Source organism: Eptesicus fuscus, chromosome 6 (genome assembly GCF_027574615.1).
Source record: "Eptesicus fuscus isolate TK198812 chromosome 6, DD_ASM_mEF_20220401, whole genome shotgun sequence".
Lineage (NCBI taxonomy): Eukaryota > Metazoa > Chordata > Mammalia > Chiroptera > Vespertilionidae > Eptesicus > Eptesicus fuscus.
The window spans coordinates 102,516,678-102,538,328 of NC_072478.1; the positions used below are offsets into that span (position 1 = coordinate 102,516,678).

The 21,651-nt window shown below is 47.0% G+C and overlaps 1 protein-coding gene across 1 annotated transcript in view; it reads left to right on the top strand.

Moving 5' to 3' along the window:
* Positions 1–20,720, top strand: part of RANBP17 (RAN binding protein 17) — a 233,284-nt gene extending 212,564 nt beyond the window's left edge. Inside the window, exons 26-28 of the mRNA XM_008147617.3 lie at positions 16,579–16,677; positions 18,490–18,617; positions 20,437–20,720. Of these exons, the coding sequence (XP_008145839.1) occupies positions 16,579–16,677; positions 18,490–18,617; positions 20,437–20,533 (324 nt within the window). The 3' untranslated portion in view covers positions 20,534–20,720. The remainder of the gene's footprint in view (positions 1–16,578; positions 16,678–18,489; positions 18,618–20,436) is intronic.
* Positions 20,721–21,651: the final 931 nt, after the last annotated feature.

A 21,651-nucleotide genomic window follows, 5' to 3' on the forward strand; every position in this document is an offset into this window, starting at 1 on the left:
GTAAGTCCCACCGGGGCCATCCTTAAGGTAGAGTGATTTAGAGCAGTCATCCTATACCTCAACTTTGTGCTGCAGCCGGGACGAAACAGATGGGCAGTGACCCAAAGAGGCAGCGGGCAAGGGAGAGGAAGGTTGCTTTGCCAGCTGGTACAGAAAGCCCGGACTCCCACCACCGAGCAGACTAGCAGCTTCCTCTCTCTGTTACACCCAGACCCCATCATTGATTCTGTAGCCAGACACTGAGGGTGTAGCATTTAGTAAGGCATGTCTCCTTGAGAAGACCAGAGTCTGGTAGTATAACATCTCATGATGGTCCTTTGTGACGGTCCTTTAAGGCCTTTGCGGTAGCTCCTGAGGTTCACTCTAACCTGATTTTTCGAGGATGGAATCAATATGGCAGCTGTGAAATGAATTTGGGGAAACTGGTGTTTTTTGCATCCAGCCCCCATTCCCAGCACATCCCTAGGCTGCGTCCTGATTTTTACCACTGATTCATCAGTAGAGAATGCCATTTTTCATCTCTTTCTGGTTATAGACAGCTTCTCTTTTCTAAAGAAAGCTTCTACCACTGAGTACCTTTAGCTCTATCGAAGGTCATTCCTAGATCCTTTCACATTACAAAGACTGAAACTCACACATGGGTTCCTCTGAGCCTCCCTCTTCTTCTCCTTTCCCTTTGACAATCTAAGATGCCTTAGAACCAAGCAGAAACCTTGGATGAGGTGGCCTGGGAAAAACCTGAATTGAGTACACATCCCTGTCTAAAGGGGGCAGCGTCCACAGCTCCAGCGAATTGCTTTCCCGTAAGACGGTAAGACTTAGTGTTGCCAGATATATTGAGATTTCCCCTCCAAGAGAAGCCAGAAATCCAGATTTTAAAACATAGGCCACTAGCCCTAGCCAGTTTGGCTCAGTGGATAGAACATCGGCCTACGGACCAAAGGGTCCTGGGTTTGATTTCCGTCAAGGGCACGTACCTTGGTTGCAGGTTCCTCCCTGGCCTAGGCTCCCTGGTCAGGGCTCATGCAGGAGGCAACCAATCGATGTGTTTCTCTCACATTGATGTTCCTCTCTGTTTTCCCTCTCTCTTCTACTCTCCCTAAAAGTCAATGTACTCTGCAGGTCAGTACTATATGCCCAGTTACCATTTTTCCATCTCTGGGCTATATAATCCTAGAGAATTTCAAAACCATGAGACTTCCCAATGCAGGGACCCTTGTCCTTCTCACACCATTTCATGTGGCACTGCTGCAATGCTATTTTTATTTCTCTGATGTTTTGATAATTTTGGAGGCACACTTTTTTGATTAGTTGTTTTAAAAGGATGCAGTTATTTTGTATACAGAAGGGATGCAATAAACAGGCAATGAAACTCAGTGAACACCTCTCAGAAATCTTATATTCAAAATAACCAAATTTGTTTGAGGCACAAATAAACTTCAGTTTGGGAGGGGGGGGGGGGAGAGAGAGAGAGAGAGAGAGAGAGAGAGAGAGAGAGAGAGAGAGAGAGAGAATACAATCTTAATTATTCAGAGTATCAAAAAGAACCAGGGCTGGATAGAAGCGTCTATGTAACAGCCAGGTAGTAAAAGTCCAAAAGGGAGTAAAAGTCATAGGAATGATTAATCTGTAACCACCCACACTACAGATCAGTTTAGAAAACTAAAGTTTATGATATTAAAAACTCTTTTTCATTTAAATGGCATCTTATCCATGATATTATAAATTATTTGTCTATCCATCTGTAGAAAGAGGATTTTAGTCCAAATCTTTTGTTATGAACCATATTTTTGCCACTTTGATTTTATTTTTATTACAGAATTATATGTTGAATGACTATTTCAACTGTAACCAAAACATGATACTTTAAAACCCAAAATCCAGTTAAAATAGAAAGCCATTCTTGATTAATAAATCATCGAATTAGTGTTATAACCGTAACACCCTATCTTTACAGGATACTTTGTTTTCCCCGAAGATCATCACTATCTTTTTTTTTAAATATATTTTATTGATTTTTTACAGAGAGGAAGAGAGAGGGATAGAGAGAAACATCGATGAGAGAGACATCGATCAGCTGCCTCTTGCACACCCCCTACTGGGGATGTGCCCGCAACCAAGGTACATGCCCCTGACCGGAATCGAACCTGGGACCCTTGAGTCCGAAGGCTGACGCTCTATCCACTGAGCCAAACCGGTTTCGGCGATCATCACTATCTTAATACTTGTCCCCGCACCTAGCAGAGCCTGGCACCTGGTGATAGTCAATGACTGTCTGCAAAACTAACCAAAACATTCGATATCAGAAGTGCAATCTGCAGGCGGTGACTTTAGGTATCAAATCTGGTGTGGCCATAGACTACTTACTACATACTAAACTAAATGGTAATGCTAAGGTAAGATCAGTATACTAGTAGAATATCATTATATACTATATAATTACCCTGCTGAAATGCCACAAGAAAATTTCATTTTAAACATGGGTGAAGAAAGAAATAAATACGTCAAATATAGTTCCAAATGGTTAACCGAACAGAGAGGGGGTTTTTTGTGTGTGTTTACTAGGATATGTATTTTTCTACCTCCAAGCACAGTTTAAAGATGTAATCCATTGATAGTGTAACTCGCCTCATTAATTGAAAGGGATGGAATCCACCAGATGTAGCCCAAACCAGCAGAGAGTTGGGTGACTAAGCAACAGCAAAGACACCATATTGAGTGAGCCAGAATTCAGTCTCCAAGCCATTTATTTCAACCAGTGACAGTACATTTAAACTCCTGTGCCTCAGCAGTGATTGATGGTTTAATATCATATATAATTTTTTTAATGAAGGAAAACCATTTAAATATGTTACCATTTGCACTGGTATTCTCCTATGTACATAACTGCATTTAATCATTATGGGGATTGTTTTTATACTTGTGTAATTTGTATCCAAGAAATAACTGTCAGAGCCATCTCATGCTGTTGCTGGAAATGGTACAGTGTGCTTCATCCTTGAATAGATTCATTCTTCCCTGCACATAATTAAGAGTGTTGGAGCTTTCGCTGCCACCACATAGGAATTCCATGTTTACATTTCTGAGAATGAAAAATTAGCCACAATGTGCTTTTTCGGGTACCCATTTTCTGGGGCTATGATATTTAAGTACCTTAGTTCTATACCAGTGTATAATTTGAAGAGTTTGATTTTAAGACTTTTAATATTAAAATACATAATAAAATTTTATTATCTAATTACAAGAGGGTTTAGCCTCTTATTAAAGTTGCTAAATCAGACCTAGATTAGCATCATAATGGCACAGTTTGACATGGAATACTCAGAAGTCAAGTTCGAGGGAAGGGATGGGTTTTTGTTGTTGTTGTTTAGGGGATTTTCTCCTACGCCCACCCCTTGCACAAAATAACCAGGATGAAATGCACGTATGGAAACAAACAAGGAGCGATTTGGAACGCTGGGGAAGGAGTGGAGGTGTCAGCCTAGGATGGTACCCTTAGGCAAGGCAGCTGGTATATGTAGCCTTTTGTTTATCTGCTCCTGGTTTATGTAGCCTTTAGGCCGGCACCGAAACAATCACTCCTACAGGGTCAGCTGCTGGTCAGAAGCAAAGTAAGAAAAGATTTTGCCTTCAAATGCGCAGCCATAATTTCTGTACAGCTGGCACCTGCTACTGGTGCACAGCGTGAAGGTGAAAGGTCAAAGAGGCAGTTGTTCAAAACTCAAGAATGGCTTAAAGGGACTTGTAGATTAATCTGCTTTATTAACTTCTGTATATTAGATAACTATTGCTGTGAATGACAGTACATCTTTTTGAATAAGTCGCATCTCTTTCTCTTTTAAATTAGCTTTTGCGTAATGAATATTAACTAGAAAGCATTTCAGGAGTAATTAAATGAAAACAGAATGATGTCATTTTACAATTATATTTGTATATTTATAGAAGAGGGAAATTATGTTTTCCAAGGAGCGAAAAAAAGAGCTCACTCTTGATAAAAGAGGAATTTGAAATAAATAGATCACATGTCCATTAACCTTTGTGTTTAATCTAAAAAATAGGAAGTAGTTTGTGACTTTGCTTGAAGCCACTGGGTGCCAGTGGCTGGCTGTGGCATTCCCAGGGGCTCCAAGTGTTTTTCTTTATGAATTAAAGGGGCTGCAATCTGTCATCATTCTTTTATCTACAGTTTAGCACAGTCAGTTTTGCTATTAGTCCGTGGCAAATGCTCTCAGAATATCAAAGGAGTTGTAAAAAGTGAACAATGGCCTTACCTTTTCCTTCACACTCATGTAAAGCAGATGGACATTTCATAAGGAAAAAGCAGAGTTGGAATAGGCTTGGCCCAGGAGTAATTAGGCATGCTTTACAACACTCTCACCAGAATGGCGAATGGCAAGCTAGGTGGTTTTTAGCCTTTTTATTAATAGTGGTTGGCATAATTGGCTATCACTGTAAATTAAGGATAAAAAAAAAGTTCACTAAATGTTACCTTTTTTAAAGCCTCTGCAAGGAAAATTGCTAATCCATAGATTAAATACTGACACCAGCTCTGGGGAAATGTTTAACAATTTATGTTCTAAAGGGACACTTTTGTCTGCTGACTCTCAGTGGTTTTTATTTTTAAAGAATTCTCAGAAAAAGAAAGCAACTCGGATGATACTGCCTTTTTATGCTGACAGCACGGATAGCAGCATTCATCCACATTTCACAGTCAGAACTCACCTGGGATTTTATTTGCACCCCCAAGTTTTAATCCTAGTGCAGTCTTTCTCCTCTAGGCGGCGTTTCTGTAATAGGTGGGGATGGAGGAAGGCGCTGCCTGAGGTCATCTTTGAGTCACACCCACGCTAGTCCAGGGCTCACCAGAGGGTCCTGAACTTGCATGGGTGTCACACAGAGGCTGACTATGTTAACCGGAACACACTGGGTTAGGAGTATTTCCTTACCTTACCCTGCAGAGCGGCAGGGCCTGCACACCTCCTGGAAGATCTAGACTCTTCCTCCATCCTGTAACAGAAGCCTCGTTTTCTGCAGGGTTTCCAGGACCTAAGAGGTCACTATGGAAGGGCGACCTGAGACTCAAACAGAATTATGACAGTGAATGACGGTGATGAAAAAGGAGTACCGATAATTATCATATGCCAGGCCTGTGTCCTAAGTGCTTTACACACACACACACACACACACACACACACACACACACACACACACATTTCTATTTAAGCCCCACTGTTCTGTGAGGCAGATATTTATCTCCATTTTATAGTCGAACTATGATAATTGCAGCTCTAAGAAGTGAGGTAACTCACCCAGTGTCCTGCAGCTAATCAGCAGCAGCACCTGTGCTCTCAACCATGCTGTGGTGCTGCTTTTAAATGGACTAGAAACAGGATTGGTGGGGATGCAGGGTAGGCAATGGGAGACACAATAGTCATTCATCCATATATTCTTGATTAATCTGAGGACCTCTTTTTTTGGAAACTGAGTGGACAAGAGATAAACCCTTGTCTAAACTGCCTCAATTAGTCTTCCTTGGATTTAGAAGTTGGCATTTAAAGTGTTGGTCATAAAAAATTAAAATAAAATAAAGTGTTGGTCAGCCTCTAATCTTCACCTGAGTTGAAGACTTGAAAAATCGAGAGCCATGGGCTGCCAGTTCCTTGCCACATGCTCAGAGAAGTAGCCAGTCTGTGGCGAGAGAGAAAGGCAGGCCCGCTGAAACCGGTTTGGCTCAGTGGATAGAGCGTCGGCCTGCGGACTCAAGGGTCCCAGGTTCGATTCCGGTCAAGGGCATGTACCTTGGTTGCGGGCACATCCCCAGTGGGGGGTGTGCAGGAGGCAGCTGGTCGATGTTTCTCTCTCATCAATGTTTCTAACTCTCTATCCCTCTCTCTTCCTCTCTGTAAAAAATCAATAAAATATATTAAAAATATATATATATATAGAAAGGCAGGCCCGCTGAGACTCTCAATGGGCAACAGGCAGCTCCAGAGGGAGACAGATCCTGCCAGCTTCTCCTCCCTGGTTCTAAGCCCTTCAGAGGCCCGGCTGCTCTGCTGGCCCAGGGGTCCTCAAGTCAACCCTTTTTGCTTATACTTATAGTATGTAAGGGAAGACTTCATTGGATGGCCGTCTGATCCCTGTGTGAAGAACAAGGTACAGGGAGAACAAATGTTCTCTCTGTTCTTATCTCTGCTGTTCATATTTATAAATGTGAGCAGTACCCTTTCCAGGAAATCCCAACCCAAGACTTCATCTCACAAAATGATTTGGTTTTGAAATCACAGCCAGATTACTCAGGTCTTCCTAATGGTAATAGTCCCATCCATGGATCCTGCCTTCCTCCGAGTTGTTTCTGTGATAAGCATTGTCAAGATTACAAACACTCTCTGGACTGGGTGGGGGCATGGTGTGGATTTGGTTCTTGGTCCAAAATTGATTTTTTTCACACTTATTCTTCCTGCATACTCAGGCATCACCTTGCAATGGCAAGAATGAAAATCAACTCTGTGATGCTTTGCATGTTTGCAATGTCTTCATACCTAATGTCTCTATCCTAGTGAGTAGGTAGGGCCAATATGGAGATTTTTTAACTTGGGAGTATAGGTACATGAACAAATTTAATCTCAGTACCTGTATGGGAGAAGTATGCAGAGGTTTAGAGAGGCAAAATAACTTGCCCACAGTCACACAGCCAGTAAATACCAGTGCCTAGAATAGAAGGCGGGGTTTCTTATCTCTAGATCGTACACAGTTTTCACCACACCAGGCTTCCCAGGGCCTTAGCCTTTCCTTCCTTCCTGGCATTTCTTATCCATTCATCCCTGTCCAGCAGGTAAATGGCAGGGTTCCTCCAGCCTTCTTTCTCTGAGTGCATTGGGAATGAATGGTACGAGAAGCTCTTTGAATTGCTTGAAAGAATGGAAGACTATAAAATGAGGATTGGTTTAATGATGGCATAATTTATTCATTTTACAATTATTGCTTGTTTTCACATACTTGAAGGGTAACCTATGTGAAATATTGCCGAAGTATATTAGTGTGCTGGAGCTGTGAATTACTGGTATACTCATTTCTGTCTTAACTCTGGGAAAGTTTAACCAACACTAATAGTAGCCTTTGGGGCAGGTGTGAGCTTATACTTATAGTATGTAAGGGAAGACTTCATTGGATGGCTGTCTGATCCCTGTGTGAAGAACAGGGTACAGGTTCCCTAATCCTCGACCTTCTGTGAGTTCATCCTGCTTTGTATGATTTGCAACCAAAAGAGATCTTACATGTTCCAACTATCTCCCTTGTCATGCTTAGAAAAATATAGACGCAGAGTTTTTAGACTGAGGGAATTCTATCCTCCTTTCAAAGTTGTATAATTGCAAATTCTCCATGTTTGTTGAGGACTTTTTACTTTATTTTTTTTTAACTTTTTTTAAATGTTTTTTTTTATTTTTATTTTAGAGAGAAGAAGGGAGAGGGAGAGAGAGATAGAAACATCAACGATGAGAGAGAATTATTGATCAGCTGCCTCCTGCACACCCCCTACTGGGGAATTGAGCCTGCTACCCAGGCATGTGCCCTGACTGTGAATGGAACCATGACCTCCTGGTTCCTGGGTTTGAAGCTAGCCAGGCAAGGACTTTCTACTTATAACAATCAGAGCAGATAGGTTTTGCAGCCCACATACCCGGCTTGGAATACCAGTTAAGTGCTTCCGACCTGTGTCCTTGGAATAGTTACTTCACCTCTTTGAGGATACCAGCACCTCAGCCTGGCAAATTCTGTACCTTACTTGAATTGGTCCCCGGGATCAGGCAGCTGACCTACTCCCTCCTGTAGTCTGAAGCCCAGACTCCCCAAAACTTGAGCCAAGACTCACTGCCTAAAGCTTTCCACTCAGCCTACTCCATAACCTGGAACACTGGTGCCGTGGAGAACAACATTCATGTGCACACTTAGTTGAGGTCATATGAGCAAAGAACAGGAACTAAACAGCCAGGAGGGACAGCGAAGGAAAGTGCAGCTTCTGAAGAGAAGGCTCTTAGTGCCAAAGAGTCTCACCGGAACGAAAACCCTAAGCAGGCACTGCGTTAGTGCCGTACTTCTGCAGCATCTCGAACCGATGGGACAGAGGAGTCCACGCGGGGAACTAAGTGTCAGTCAGAGTTCTCGTGCACTTAGGGATCGTTTCTCTGAGACCATTAAGATGAGAAGGAAACAACTGGATGGGTGGGCGATGAGAGGTGAATAAATTCCGAGGCTACCATATATTGTAAGACCACAGGGACCACATTTTGTTCAGTTCTATACCAGTGTCTGACGCATAGTAGGAGCTCAGTGCATGCGTTGCATGTATGCAGCTAGCACATAATAGGAGCTAAGAATAGAGTATTGATTTGAAATGGTTGCAGGATTCCTCGCTCCGCAGGCCTGGCCTGCTTCTAGGGAGTCTGCACTTTAAGGGAGAAGTCCCACCCTATGCAGATACTGTCCTCTCATCCCACAGAGAGAGCGAGGCCTCCCTCCCAGCCCCATCTTCTCCCCAAGCCCCTGTAATACAAAGGCTGGAAGCAAATTGACAGGACCTGGAGGAGAGTAACTCAAGTGATTTAGGAGAATGGAAGGGCTGGCTTATGGGGCCAGATTAAAGAAGCTAAATATGTATAGCCTGCCTAAGTGACAACTAAATGGGGCATTTGATAAGTCTATAAATACTTGGAAGATGTAAATGCCAAGGAGGAAAGGGAATTACTTAGCATGGCACAATGGAGTATTGGCATAATGGGATAATATTAAGAAAGGGAAAATGAAGGTTGAACATCAATAAAAAGCTTTCTCACAAAGAGAACCATTCCTGACAGGGGGCACTATTAAGTTATGTGCTGTGGCCAAGGGAAGTAATGGCAGTGCCATTTCCCAGGGTACCAGCAACAGAGCCGGCAGGTCAGGCGCCCAGCTCTATCCTGACAGGGCACAGGAGCCTGGCAGGCAACCTGGCTGTGGCTCCCCAGCCCCAGAACAGCCAAAAGGTGCTTCTTCTTGGAAGAAGTCAGCTGAGCCAGGCTTCCGAAAGCCTCCTCTGGAGAATGGTTGGACTGCACGTCACCTCCACATCACTGCCAAGAAGATTCCTTCAACATGAATGGACCCCATTTCCTGCAGGACAAAGTCCATGTTCTAGCACACGACAAGGCCCTTCACAAGATCTGGCCCTCATCAGCCACCAGCACTCCCCATTCTCCCTCCCCAGCCCCCCAGAACTGCCTCTGGTCCCCCAAACACTTCTCCAAACCTTTGCACTCACTGCCCTTCTTCCCACCTGACTGCCAACCTTTGCTTATTCTCTACAAGTTCAATGTCCCTGCGTGCGCCACCCCAGGCACAGCCAGCCTCCTCCGGTCTCTCAAAGCCTCCTGTGCTGGCACATATTTGGGGCACTTGCTATACTGTGTTATCGTTGTTTAAATGCTCTGTATTTCCTCCTCTACTTGACTGGGCTCTTGGAGGGCTGTGCCTTGCAAATCTGTACCTCCCCAGGGTCTGACCCTGAGCCTGGCACCAAGTAGGTGGTCAGTAAATGTCTGAATGCATCAAGGAATGAGGTTTGGTTCCCAGCACTCTTAGTCGCTATCATTTCTTAGGATCCCTATGTAATTATTAAGGCAAAAGAGCTTCCAAGTCTCAGTAACATTGAATCACCTTCCGAGCCTCTTGGCCAGGACTTGCTATGCCATTTAGACAACTATAAATAAAAACCCTCAAACCTGAAAGGCGGCATGCCGTCCTCTGCGGGTTAAATGTGAACTCTAGACTCCTCTTCAATGGAAAATGCTTCTGAGGGCCCCATGAATTTTCCACAAAAATACTTTCTCTCCCCACACCAAATCATTTTGAACATGATGAGTGAAATAATCCTCCCCTGTTGGTTATGAAGGGTTTTATGTCCATCTAACCAAATCCCTTCACGGAATCAGGGAGAACGTGATAGATGAGAGGCAGTGTAGCCCTGAACCTCCTACTGCAGGGATAATATATTTATTATGCGATACAATATTCATTGCACTCTGCTCTGATGACTGCGGGAGATGCCCTCGTGCCATTATGCCTTGTGTTGTTCTGTTGTGAAATATGATGTTCATTGGCCGTGTTGTGATGGCTGTTCAGTAAAGGAGCATGCTGCTTCCCCTCCCTTCCCTGGACTTGAATGGCCTCGGTTAGGGTTTACTTTATCATTGAACATTTCATATCAACATGAGCCTGTCGTCATCTCTGTCATGCATACATATGTCCTCGGCTTGGGCTTCATGTCACTGCTCCTTATGCCCCAAACTCATCGTTGGCCTGTGAGTCTGCTGGACCGCAGCTTCCCCGCCGCTGGCGCACTGCTGGCAGCCTAGCCCAGCCCCTTGTCCATCCCTCGGCTGCCTGGGACTCGAGGCCGTTTCTTAAAGCTTAGGATTCGTGTGCAGCTTCAGTGTCAGGTCATGTTTCTTAGGGAAGGAAATGGGGTACGCAGTCAAGAACTGTGACCATTTCTCTGTCCGCTACCACGGCCTTGCCGAGGCCCCCAGCACTTCTCCACTGGACTTCTGCCATGGGAGCCACCCGTGCTCTCTGCCTCCACCTCCACCCCCCCCCCTCCCCCCCCCCCCCAACTGCCACTCTCCAGTTCCCCTCCTCTGTTGTTCCAAATCAAAAGCCTCATCAATATTCAAAAATCCTTTGAAAGCTCCCATTTATGCACTGGCCCAAACTCATCTCTGCATTTAACCTGAAAGGCCTTTTATAACCTGGACTCAGCCCAGTCTTCTCCTCGCCCTCAGCTCTACTTCTTTCCACTCAGAAGGTCTCTCAGAAGCTTCCTATACGGAGCTAATTGCTCCTCACTCGTGCCAAGCCCTGCCTCCTGCCTCTTCTCCTTTTATTTCCTGTTTGGAATAGATCCTCCGTCCCTGGTGATGCTCTAGGCATTTGTTAAGATTTAAGTTAAAGATCCTCTGAAGACAGGCTGGTCCTTTTAGACAGAACCAGAGCACCTGTGCCTTCGTTAGTCTCCCTGGAGCTCGCACACCTGTTGGCTCATTTGGGGACCCCCAGGGGCTAGTATAGGCCAGTCATTCACACAGGACCATGAACTAGAAATAGAAATAAGTTTCACTTGAATAAAAAGGAGCGGAAAATGACTTTGGAGTTGAAAGCTGCTCCTCTCCTTACATTTTCCCACCATTCCTACCCAGAGGAAATGGAGATGATGTTTTTGACAAGTGATGCTTAATTTTCACATCAAATTGAAAAGTGTTCCGTTTGATGTTAGCTGGAGAAGAGTAAGAGTTTCCCAGCTGGAGCTGAGTGGCAAACCCTGCAGCCTTGCAGGGCCCCGGGTTCTCCGGTTGTATTTTAATGCAGCAAGCTGCTTTATGAGATCTGCAGCCACTTGAAATATGATTTACTTCTCGTAAAAAGTTTCCAATGGATAATGAAGATTCAAGAATGAGGCTCACAGTGCAGTGTAGTCAATTTCGTTGCTCTTGCTCTCCAGTACATCTCTGCCATCGAAATGAATTATTTATGATAATTTATTTCAACCATGGAAAATAAAACTGTTTTCATTGTGATGTGTGCTGTAACATTCAGAATAGACACATTGCATGCAGTCCTCTCAATTAATTAATCCTGAAGTTGCGTTCCAACTTTATCTTCTTTCTTATAAGCTAGGAGACTGGCAGGTAATTCTTTCCCCAATAAACGATGATTCAAATGAATGTTTTGAGAACTAGGGGTAATGTTGGTAATGGAGGAAATTGAAACAACAGCAAAACTAGGTTGTGTATTTCCTTAGATTTTACAATAGATGGAAGAGTTTTGAAATATTCTAGGTCATTTATCACTTGGAGAAAAGGCATCCCTTAACTTTCCGTAAGAGGGAGTGGAGGAGGAGGGTGCTGTCAGTTTGGATGTGACATGCAGTGTAACGTGACCAGAGCTAGCTGAGGGAAACAGCCCCGCAGTAACTTCACTGGTAAGAAGCCTTTTCCCTTTTTTTTTTCTTTTTTTTTTTGAGCAAAGCTCACACTGTGCAAAGGCCACGTAAGCAGGGCTCCCAAGTGAGTTTGTGGGGGAGAAGGGGTCACCCGTAATTGATTGCAATCTTATTTCTTTAAAAAAGAGGCTCACCTCCTCTTGTGTTTCATTTGATTTTTTTTTTTTTCATTTAAAGTGCTAAATACTTGCTTCTATTATGAGGCTACAAAGACATACAAGAATTTACAAGTGTACTTAATGTGCACAGATATTAAAAGATTTAATGTAACTTGGATGGTGAGGCTTAGTTAATGCAGGCAGGGAAATATATGCTTATTTGTCTATTACTTTCATTCTCCATAACATTCCCCTAACACCACATCGGTAGGCAGCAGACACAGAGAGCAATTGATTCCTTTTCCCTAAAGATGACTAGTATCTAATCTGAGAAGGATCACATTTCCATATCGCTGCGCCCGGGGCCTCAGCCCCAGCTCAGGACAGCATCTCCCCTATTTCCAGGTGCAGACACTCTGGAAGCTTCTCCTCCCTCGGCAGCACTCAGGTTCTCCCAGACCTGGACCCTCCCCTCTTCCTGGCCTTCTGCACGGCCGGTCCTGTGCCAAAGGCTCCCTGAGACTCAGAGCAGCTCTTGAGTGTTTGGTGCATTTAGTATTGGTTGTTCCTCAAAGCCTCAGCTACTCGTTACCTCAAAACCGAGGCCCGTCTAGCTTGGCCAGAGGGGCAGATCATTTGTATGCTACCCCTCTTCCCAGGAAGACACCGCCTAACAACTAAGGGACCCCACTCTGCAAGCACGCCCTCTTGGGCACAGCCCTGGTCACCCTTGCTTTGTCCCCCTCCTCCCACCCCACCCAGATCTCTGCACATGCACACTTTCTCTTCGGTCTCTCACCTTTCCTTAGATTTGTCCTTTCTTTGCCACAAGAATGTTTAAACCTGCAATCCCTGACTAGTCAGGGACACTGACCTCTTTTCCCTTAGATCCGTGGTCGGCAAACTGCGGCTCACGAGCCACATGCAGCTCTTTGGCCCCTTGAGTGTGGCTTTTCCACAAAACACCACGGCCTGGGCGAGTCTATTTTGAAGAAGTGGCGTTAGAAGAAGTTTAAGTTTAAAAAATTTGGCTCTCAAAAGAAATTTCAATCGTTGTACTGTTGATATTTGGCTCTGCTGACTAATGAGTTTGCCGACCACTGCCTTAGATAGTCAAATAAATCAATGACAACAGCCAATACAACAATAGGTGTCCAGTAGGAATGAATCAAAATTATACCTATTTTTTGTCAGACCAGCAAAAGACATATTTTTGGTGTGCTGCATAATTTTAGTAATTAGTTATGTGTGTGCCATGAGATGAAAAAGGCTGAAAATCGCTGGTCTAAACCAAAGCCGCCTTCCACCACCTTGGACAAGACAGGTTACCCTTGCCTGGCCTGTTTTCCATTTCCCTGTTCAGCAGGCTCTTTATCTTTAGCTCTTTACACTTGATATTTCACTCATTCTTTCCCATCGTTCACTTATGGTTTTCATGTGTTCACGCTTTCACTCGGGAGCTGTTTTCCTAAGGCTCGGATGTGCATCAGATGCCATGCCGGGCCCTGGGGATTCAGAGGAAAGTCCCTCGTGCTCCCAGCACCCACAAGATCGCAGGCTAGTCTCCCTATCCTTCCCACCCCCGGCTTCCAGGTCCCCGGAAGCACCCAGCAGACACCACATCTCCGCGGACTCCGTCAGCAGGAGATGGAGCGGGAAGCCCTGAGTTGGCACCTGTGCAGGGAGACTGGCCCCGCACACTTTAGGGTGGAGGCAGCGGGCTCTGGGCGTGAACAGACACGGGTACCATAACTTGCTTCGTTTTGTTTTTCCGGGTCAGGTATTTGTAGAGTAGCTTTGTCTAGAAGATTACAAGTTTTCAGACCAGAAGCACCATCATTCAGAATCCATACTAACACGTGTGCCAGACCAAATACGGATACTTTTCCCCCCCAAAATTAAAAAAAAATTAGGTGACAATTGATTTGTTTACACCAGGCTGTGAGCGAGTCTGCCATGCATCTGGTTGACATGTAGGGATACTTTTTGAACTATTTACCATAGTAGGTAATTTTTTTCACTGTAGCTCTCAGTGAAGTTAGATGATTGTGAGGAGACAATAATCTGAGTTATCTGTACATAATCAATAACGAAATGGGGCACTTCCTCGAGCCAGGAGATTCCACGGGCCACGCCAGGGAGGACCACCCCAGGGAGGACCACCCCAGTCGGAGTAAAAAATCTGGGCACGTCCGACGGTGCTCTGTGACCCGTGGGCTGGTCCATTCGGAGAGCGCGCTCCTTGCAGTCTTCGCTTGCTCACTTCGTAACCGCAGAGCCTCCCAGCTCTCACATCCCCGTCCCCGGGACAGGACTCCAGTACGCAGCCCACCAGTGTTCTTCCACGCGGGGCCCTTCTCCAAAGGAGCTTGCCACAGGGTGAGCTGTTCCCCGCACCCTCCACGATTATCAGGAAAAAGAACTCTGGCAACGAGCTGCCACGTCAGTCCTATCTGAGCAGATTTGCTCACTAATTTCCATTTTTCCGGAAGGGTAAAAAAAAAAAAAATCACCCATTTTAGCTAACTTTATTTTTAGAAAAGTGTTTTATTCAAACATCCCCTTACTTATTACAGACATAAATACATGCATTCAGACAAATGAATCCACGGGAGAACCGTAGAAAGTAATTGGCACATCACTCCAGGATGCTTTGTCAGTTACTGGAGGAGTTGGGTACCTCTAACTTTAATCTTTTCCATTAAGATATCCATTCTGCCTTCACATTGTGAAGCCCATAATATTTTAGACTGTCTCCGCGGATCTGTTAGTTTTGCTTGTCAATTTAATTTGTGGCTCTATGGCGTGGGGCGGCTTGTTAGGTTATACATAGGAACGTGTGATCTGCAGATGATGCTCAGCACCAGGCTGAGGCCCTCGCCTCTGCCCGGGGAGACTGGACATCCAGGCAGTCTGCACTGGCAGGCTTCATTTGCAGCCAGCCTAAGCGCGATGATGATGACGACGATGACGATGTATGCAATGGTGGATGTTTGGAGCTACAAAGAAGCCCGTTCCTGTTGTGATTATATACCTTAAATGTTTGTAGCACTGTCTACTCGTCGCAGCACTTCTGTATCCACCCTCCCATTTGATTTCTCAGCGCTTCCTTGTGCAGGATTATGATTTTCCTCTTTATGGCTAATGAAGCAGACGCGGAGAGAGAGCTTCAGCCACTTGCCTGAGCTTACGGGGTAAATTGGATTGCAGAAATGCCAGAGGATGAAACCAGTGTCACCAAAGCGCAGTCAGCCTTTGCCACATCCCTGCCATTTCCCCTGCCCTTGAGGAGGGAACTCGAGCTGTGGAAACGGGCTGGAGGTGGGAGGTAAAGAGTCCAAGAAGCAGAAGTCGTGTCAGCAGCCCCACGGGACGACCCGAGCTGCCTCACCACCACGTGCCGGGCGTGGCAGCAGCCCCTCCCTCCGCTAATGTCACAGGCACGGTTCTCACCCTGCATGTTCCCCACGAACCCGAGCGCGTCTTTTGCTGCAAACCCATGACTGCCTCCCCGTGCCAACAGCATCAAGTCCAGATTCTTCCGCGTGGTCTTCCCGCCGGGCACCCGTCTTGCTCCTCCTGCCACCATGGGCTCCCTAACCAGTGCAGAACCCTCCCAGCCTCCTGCGTTCCCAGCCTTCTTTGCTGTTTCTCTGCTTAGAACACATTTTTGATGAAGTTCATGAACATTACCTTCTCTGTGCAGTCTTCCCTGACTTCTCCTCCGGGACCCAGAAGCATCCTCCCCCTGCACAGTGCCCCCCCCCCCCCCCAGCCCAGTTTCCTCCTCTGCCTCCTGGGTGGTCGCTCCAGGAAGCTTCTAGCTAGCTCCTCGAGGACAGTGGTTCTTTCCTCCCCTATGGGTCTTGCAGACTTTGAGTTTAAGAGAACAGATGAGGATGTACATGTAGGAGTGAAGTGTGTGTGTGAGTGAATGAATTAGTGAATGAAGAACAAGTGGAGCCCTGGCCAGTGTGGCTCATGGGTTGGGTGTCCATGCACTGACAGTTTGCTGGTTCGATTCCTGTTGGGGCACATGCCCATGTTGTGGGCTCAGTCCCCAGTAGCGGCTGTGCAGGAGGCAGCCAATCGATGTTTCTCTCTTGCTCTCCCTCTTCCTCCCTCTCTTTCTAAGAAGTCAATAGAAGTGTTTTTTACAAAAGAACAAGTGGAAGCCTTTAATAGCCCAAGCCAGCAGGAAACTCCCGTTCCAAGGTTACGTGGAGGGTGTCCCATTCCTCCCTCTCTCTGAGCTGTTTCCCTCCATAACGTGACCTCTTTGGTGAAAGAGAGACAGAAAGGAAGGTGCGCTGGGCTTCGGCCTGGAGTCCTGGCCTCGAGGGAGAGCACATCAGGGTTGAGCGCAGGGACCGATCCCTGAGAGACCTGGGGTTGGAGGGCCTCTGGGCCGAGGCATCAGTGTCGTCACGTGCCTCTGTCTTCCAGATGATGTCTGTCCTCATGAACACCATTGTCTTCGAAGACTGCCGGAACCAGTGGTCAGTCTCCAGGCCTCTCCTGGGCCTCATCCTGCTCCATGAGAAGGTGAGTGTGGTTGCAGGGCGTGGTTGCAGGGAGGCCCTCGGAGCAGGCGGTCACTGGGCGGGGAGGAGCTGCTCACCAGGCCAGGCAGTGACAATGAAGGACAGGGGAGCCACTGAGCCGGAGCAGGAGCCTTGATCGCCCAGGGGCAAAGCCATGTTCCCCCAGAAAGCCTTCCCAGCGGCCTCAGCCCTTCAGTGAGGCAAGGGCCTCCAGACGAGCTCTTCTGGACCCCGAGCTCCCACGCACTGGGCGCTGGTTTGCTCAGCAGCGCTTCGAGCTCACCTCACCACCTCCCCGTTCCAAGCGAATTCTGAGCAATAATACATTTTGCTCCTTCCTTGGCCTCCTTTTAAATCTGGGATCCCCACTACCCCAGGTGGTAGCAGCAGCCCCTCAGCACCAAGCAGGGCCAGCCCCCTCCACCCGGAGCAGGCGCCTCCAGTCCTGGGTGTCCCCGCCGCTCTGGCTGCCTCCTGAAGCCACGGCTCCCAGCAGTCAGTGGGAACAGTGCGTTACTGCCGGGAGAATGAATTGTCTATACAATAAGATAGTACTGGGGGAAAGACCGTGAGATTAGAGGCAGCCGCACACATTAAAATTCAAACTGAAATCCCGGCCTTGGAAGGAAACTAATAGAAGAAGAAAATATATCAAAAAGAGAAGAGCTGTCTCATCACTCACCTGTGCTGAAGTATCCAATTTTCGCCACATTCAGTCGCGCTGCCATTCATCTTCCCGCGGTGTTACTGTGATTTAAATCCGAGCTCTATAAAGGAGAGCAGTTCTTTTAAAATGATTGAGAGGGAATGAGGGCAAATTCAGTGTTTAGAAAACGCTTATGACATCACAATATTATACTTTACTGATGGAGGCAATATTTCATGGTTTGGGATGAAAAACTAATAATTTTCTATTTGGTGTGAGTCACTGCATCATTATAAAAGGGAAAAATAAGTCGTTTTGTGCATTCCCAATCTTGTTCGGGAAGACATTGCGCTTTAAGTCTAATGCCTCTGATATATGGTATTTAAGTATTAGTCTGACTCCATATTAATTACGTGTGTTTTTGATGTGAGCTGTTTTAATGTATGATGGAAATTAAATATCATGCTGTTTGGGCTGGGAAGCAGAAACACATGACTGTCAAAGTGTCGCCTTTGTGCTGAAATTAGGCTGTTTGCAGTGATTAGGAGCTGGGTTCAGCACGGGCGCCCGTGTGTGCAAAGCCCCCGGAGCCCGCCGAGGGGAAGGGCTCGGTGCTGCTTTGTGAGCGGGTATGGCAGAGCTTCCTCATGCCAGAAAGTTCTCCAGGAACCAGGCAAGCGTCTCTGGCGCCACCCAGCAGAGCACGCCCATCCTAACCCAGAGGGCCGGGATCGGCACGAGGCCTGGAGTTGTGTGAGGAGCGAGTCACTAAAGCAGGAGGTTTGGGAGCCTGGGCCTTGCCTTCAGTGGCCCTTCTAGTCCAGCCCTCCCCTCCCTGTCAGCCTCGCTGCGGTCGGCGGAGAGCAGCGTCAGGTAGACCTCCATGTGCTCGGTCCCCGAGGAAGCCAGGACTCCATCAGCCTAAATTGTTCGGTGACAGTGGAACAGTTACAGCCAGAGGTTTTTATGAGGAAGGAGAATAGTTTATCCCTAGGAGTGCCCCTCTTGCTTTAGTTCTCTCTAAAGGCTTCAAGTTCTGCGTGGGCCTGGACCCCCGCTCCTCTGAGAGTTAGGACCCAAGCAGATGGAGCCGGGCCAGCCCGTCTCCGGGGCTCTCCCAGGCCCAGGTCCGGAGTCAGGGCTCTGACGCCTGTCTGTCTCCGGCAGCATTTCGGCGAGCTGAGGGCAGGCCTGATCAACAGCCAGCCTCTCCCCAAGCAGGAGGCCCTGGCCCAGTGCTTCAGGAGCCTGATGGAAGGGGTGGAGCAGAACCTGTCCGTCAAGAACAGAGACAGGTAAGTTCCAGGGAGAGCTAAATACGAGGAATCAGCTCTGCCTGAACTGGTCCATCCATTCCTTCATTCGGTGCACACATTCTTATTGAGAATCTGCTATGTGCCAGACATTGGGGATACAGTGGCAAACCAATTGAGCTTCTAGTGGAGAAGATAGACAATGAGGAGTGATGGAGAAAAAAACGTTTTCAGGAAAACAACGGCCTGTAGCATCCTGTTGTTAGTGGAATCTCTCAAAGGCCACCCATTTGAAATGCAAATCAATCATCCCAGTAGCCACAGTATGTCCGGGAGCCACCAGCCTGGGCACTGCTCTGAGGTCAGGTCGACTCCAACTTCAGTGTTACCCCCGACCTCGACCCCTCGACCTCCGTAGGCTGCATGGCAGAGAGAAAGGCCAACTCAAGGCCAAGTGGATGGGCTCTGTGGGCACCTCCCTTTGCTCCAGGCCAAGATGCCTGTCAGGCAGAAAGGGCACCTGCGAAGCCAGCAGAAGAGAGTTACTGAGTGGGGAGCCCTCAGTGCCGGGGGGGGGGGGAGGGGGGAGCGGGGGCATTTGAGCGCCACCTCATGAGCACGTGTGAGATGGTGTCAGACCGCTCTCCTCGCTTCTGCTTCCGGTGCACGAGCCGGCAGGACTGGCTGTTTCCCACGCGCCGGGCACTCTGCTGAGCTTGCTCAGGCGTTGTCTCAGTTGACTCAATAAATTCTCACTTCCCACATTCCCGTGGGGTAGCTGCTCATATTGCCATCACGTAGTCATCGGAGGTCACCCAGCTAAGAAGTGGTGGAGCCAGGATTTGAACACAGCGTAACCCAGTGACCCCCCTTTTTTTTTAATCTTATGTGTGTGTGGGGGGGGGGGGGCCTTTTTTGAAGTAGTGAGTTCCGTTTTCTCATCTGTAAAATGAGGATACTAATACCTGCCTTTGGGAAGACTTGTGATGATTAAATGAATTTATATGTAAACTCAACCCAGTATTTGGCACACAGCTTCAGCATTTTCTTTATATGCTTTATAACATTGATGTGTAATTCAGCTTTTTTAAAAAACAATCCTATCTAATAAAGAGGGGATATGCAAATTGACCACGCCATCACAAAGATGGCGGCACCCAGTCCCCTCAGCCCCGCTGGAGTCTCCCAGTCCTTTCAGCCCCGCTGGGGGGCAGCAGGAGTCCCCAGTCGTTTCACAGAAAATGGGTTGCCTCAAAAGTTGGTTAAGCTCCTTAGGACAAAAAGCATTCAAAATATTTGAAAAGGGAATTCCAATATTTATAAAAGTTTGGACTAGACAATTCAAGGTTATTTCCACTACAACCTTCTATGATTTTGTGATATTAACATTCTGAATTCACATAGTACCAGCTGTATCGTTTGTAAGCAGATATTATTTAAAGGAATGGCCATTATTATTAAAACAACTCATAAAACCACACTGTTTGTATGTCAGGGACATTCTGTGTGATTTTCCTAATGGCTGGAGTTAATGCCCCTAAACCAGCAGTCAGACATCCCCCGAGGGGTCCCAGATTGGAGAGGGTGCAGGCCGGGCTGAGGGACACCCACTCCTGTGCACAAATTTCATGCACTGGGCCTCTAGTTTTTAAACAGTATAGCCACGAAATTCACCCCTCAAAATGGTCAGTGTTTGGGTTGGTAACCCTTGTTTTCTGGGAGGGAAAGGTATGGTAGTGAGAGTGGGAAGAAGGCTGGACCTAGCGCCCTCTCCAGGGTCCTGACTCCACAGAGGCGTCATCATCGCGAGGTTCTACAGCCCAGCCCTGCCGCTGCTGGGCCTTTCTTCCTCTTCCCACAGGTTCACCCAGAACCTGTCCGTGTTCAGAAGAGACGTGGCAGAGGCCCTGCGCAGCGACGGCAGCGCCGACCCGTGCAGTCTGGACATGATGAGCTGACACGTGCCGAGAGCCTGTACCAAGAGACTGTGGTCTGGGCCGCGGACAGCAATGCTGGCTAGCCCAGGGAAATCTATTTTTCAAAGCAAGCAACAACAAAAGCCCTACCTTTTTATAAGTCTGGCCTGATTATAAGAATTTATATAGTGCACAATGTAAATTCATTCTTCGCTCTGAAAAAGCAAAAGTGTTTTCCGTCTTTCTATAAGAGATCGTTATCTTTGTTCTTATAATGCTCTGAAAGGGGGTAGAAACGATATTTAACCAAAGAACATAATAAACCAGGTTTGCGCCTAATTGTGTACTAGTTCATGGTTCTGCAATCAAGGCAGAGGAGTTGTTGGAGATGCAGCCGTCACCGTGGATCCCGCTTGAGACATATCCCACCCGGTCCTGTGATGTTAGCCGTTGGTTATGGGTCTGGAAGCAGCAGCAGTGGGAGCTCTCCGAGGCACCCCGGCACTCACAGCCTCTCCGCCTCAGAGCATCTGATAAAGTTGAGAGACAGTAACACAATTAAATGACTTACAAACAACGTTTGCTTTTCACTGGCATAAATCTGAAGTGGTTCAGTCTAGAAGAATTAAGCTGTGCAATTACTGCCTGCAGAGAGAGTTCTCCAGGAGCCGGGCCACCCAGCCAGAACTCCCAGGTGGTGCCAGCCTCTGCCTCGTTTAATCTTTAAGAAGCTGGGGGTGTCTAATTAAAATGTACATTCGAAGCAGCGCTGCCTTCTTGGGCATCGGTTCTAGGTACCAGAGTTCACATGTTGAGGGGATGAGGAATAGTTGGTCTCCATCCCTCCACAAAAACGCAGGACTGTGGGGATCGCAAGTGACCCCACTCCCGGGACAGGAGGAGCCTTTGCAGTTTGCGAGGGACTGTAACGAGGCTATTAATGTGAGGTGCCGCCGTCAGATGGCTGCCGGGTCTCACTGCTCTGTCCTCGGGCCCAGGCTCCTCATAAATATTGTGCCCTTTGCTTCTGATGAGACGTGAAAGGTTGGCTTCCCCTGAAGAACATCCACAGGCCCCTGTTACGATCTCGTTTCTCAGACCAGTGTTTCCTGAGACCTTTCTCGATAGGAATTTTATAACAGGCTTGTCACATAGAAGCA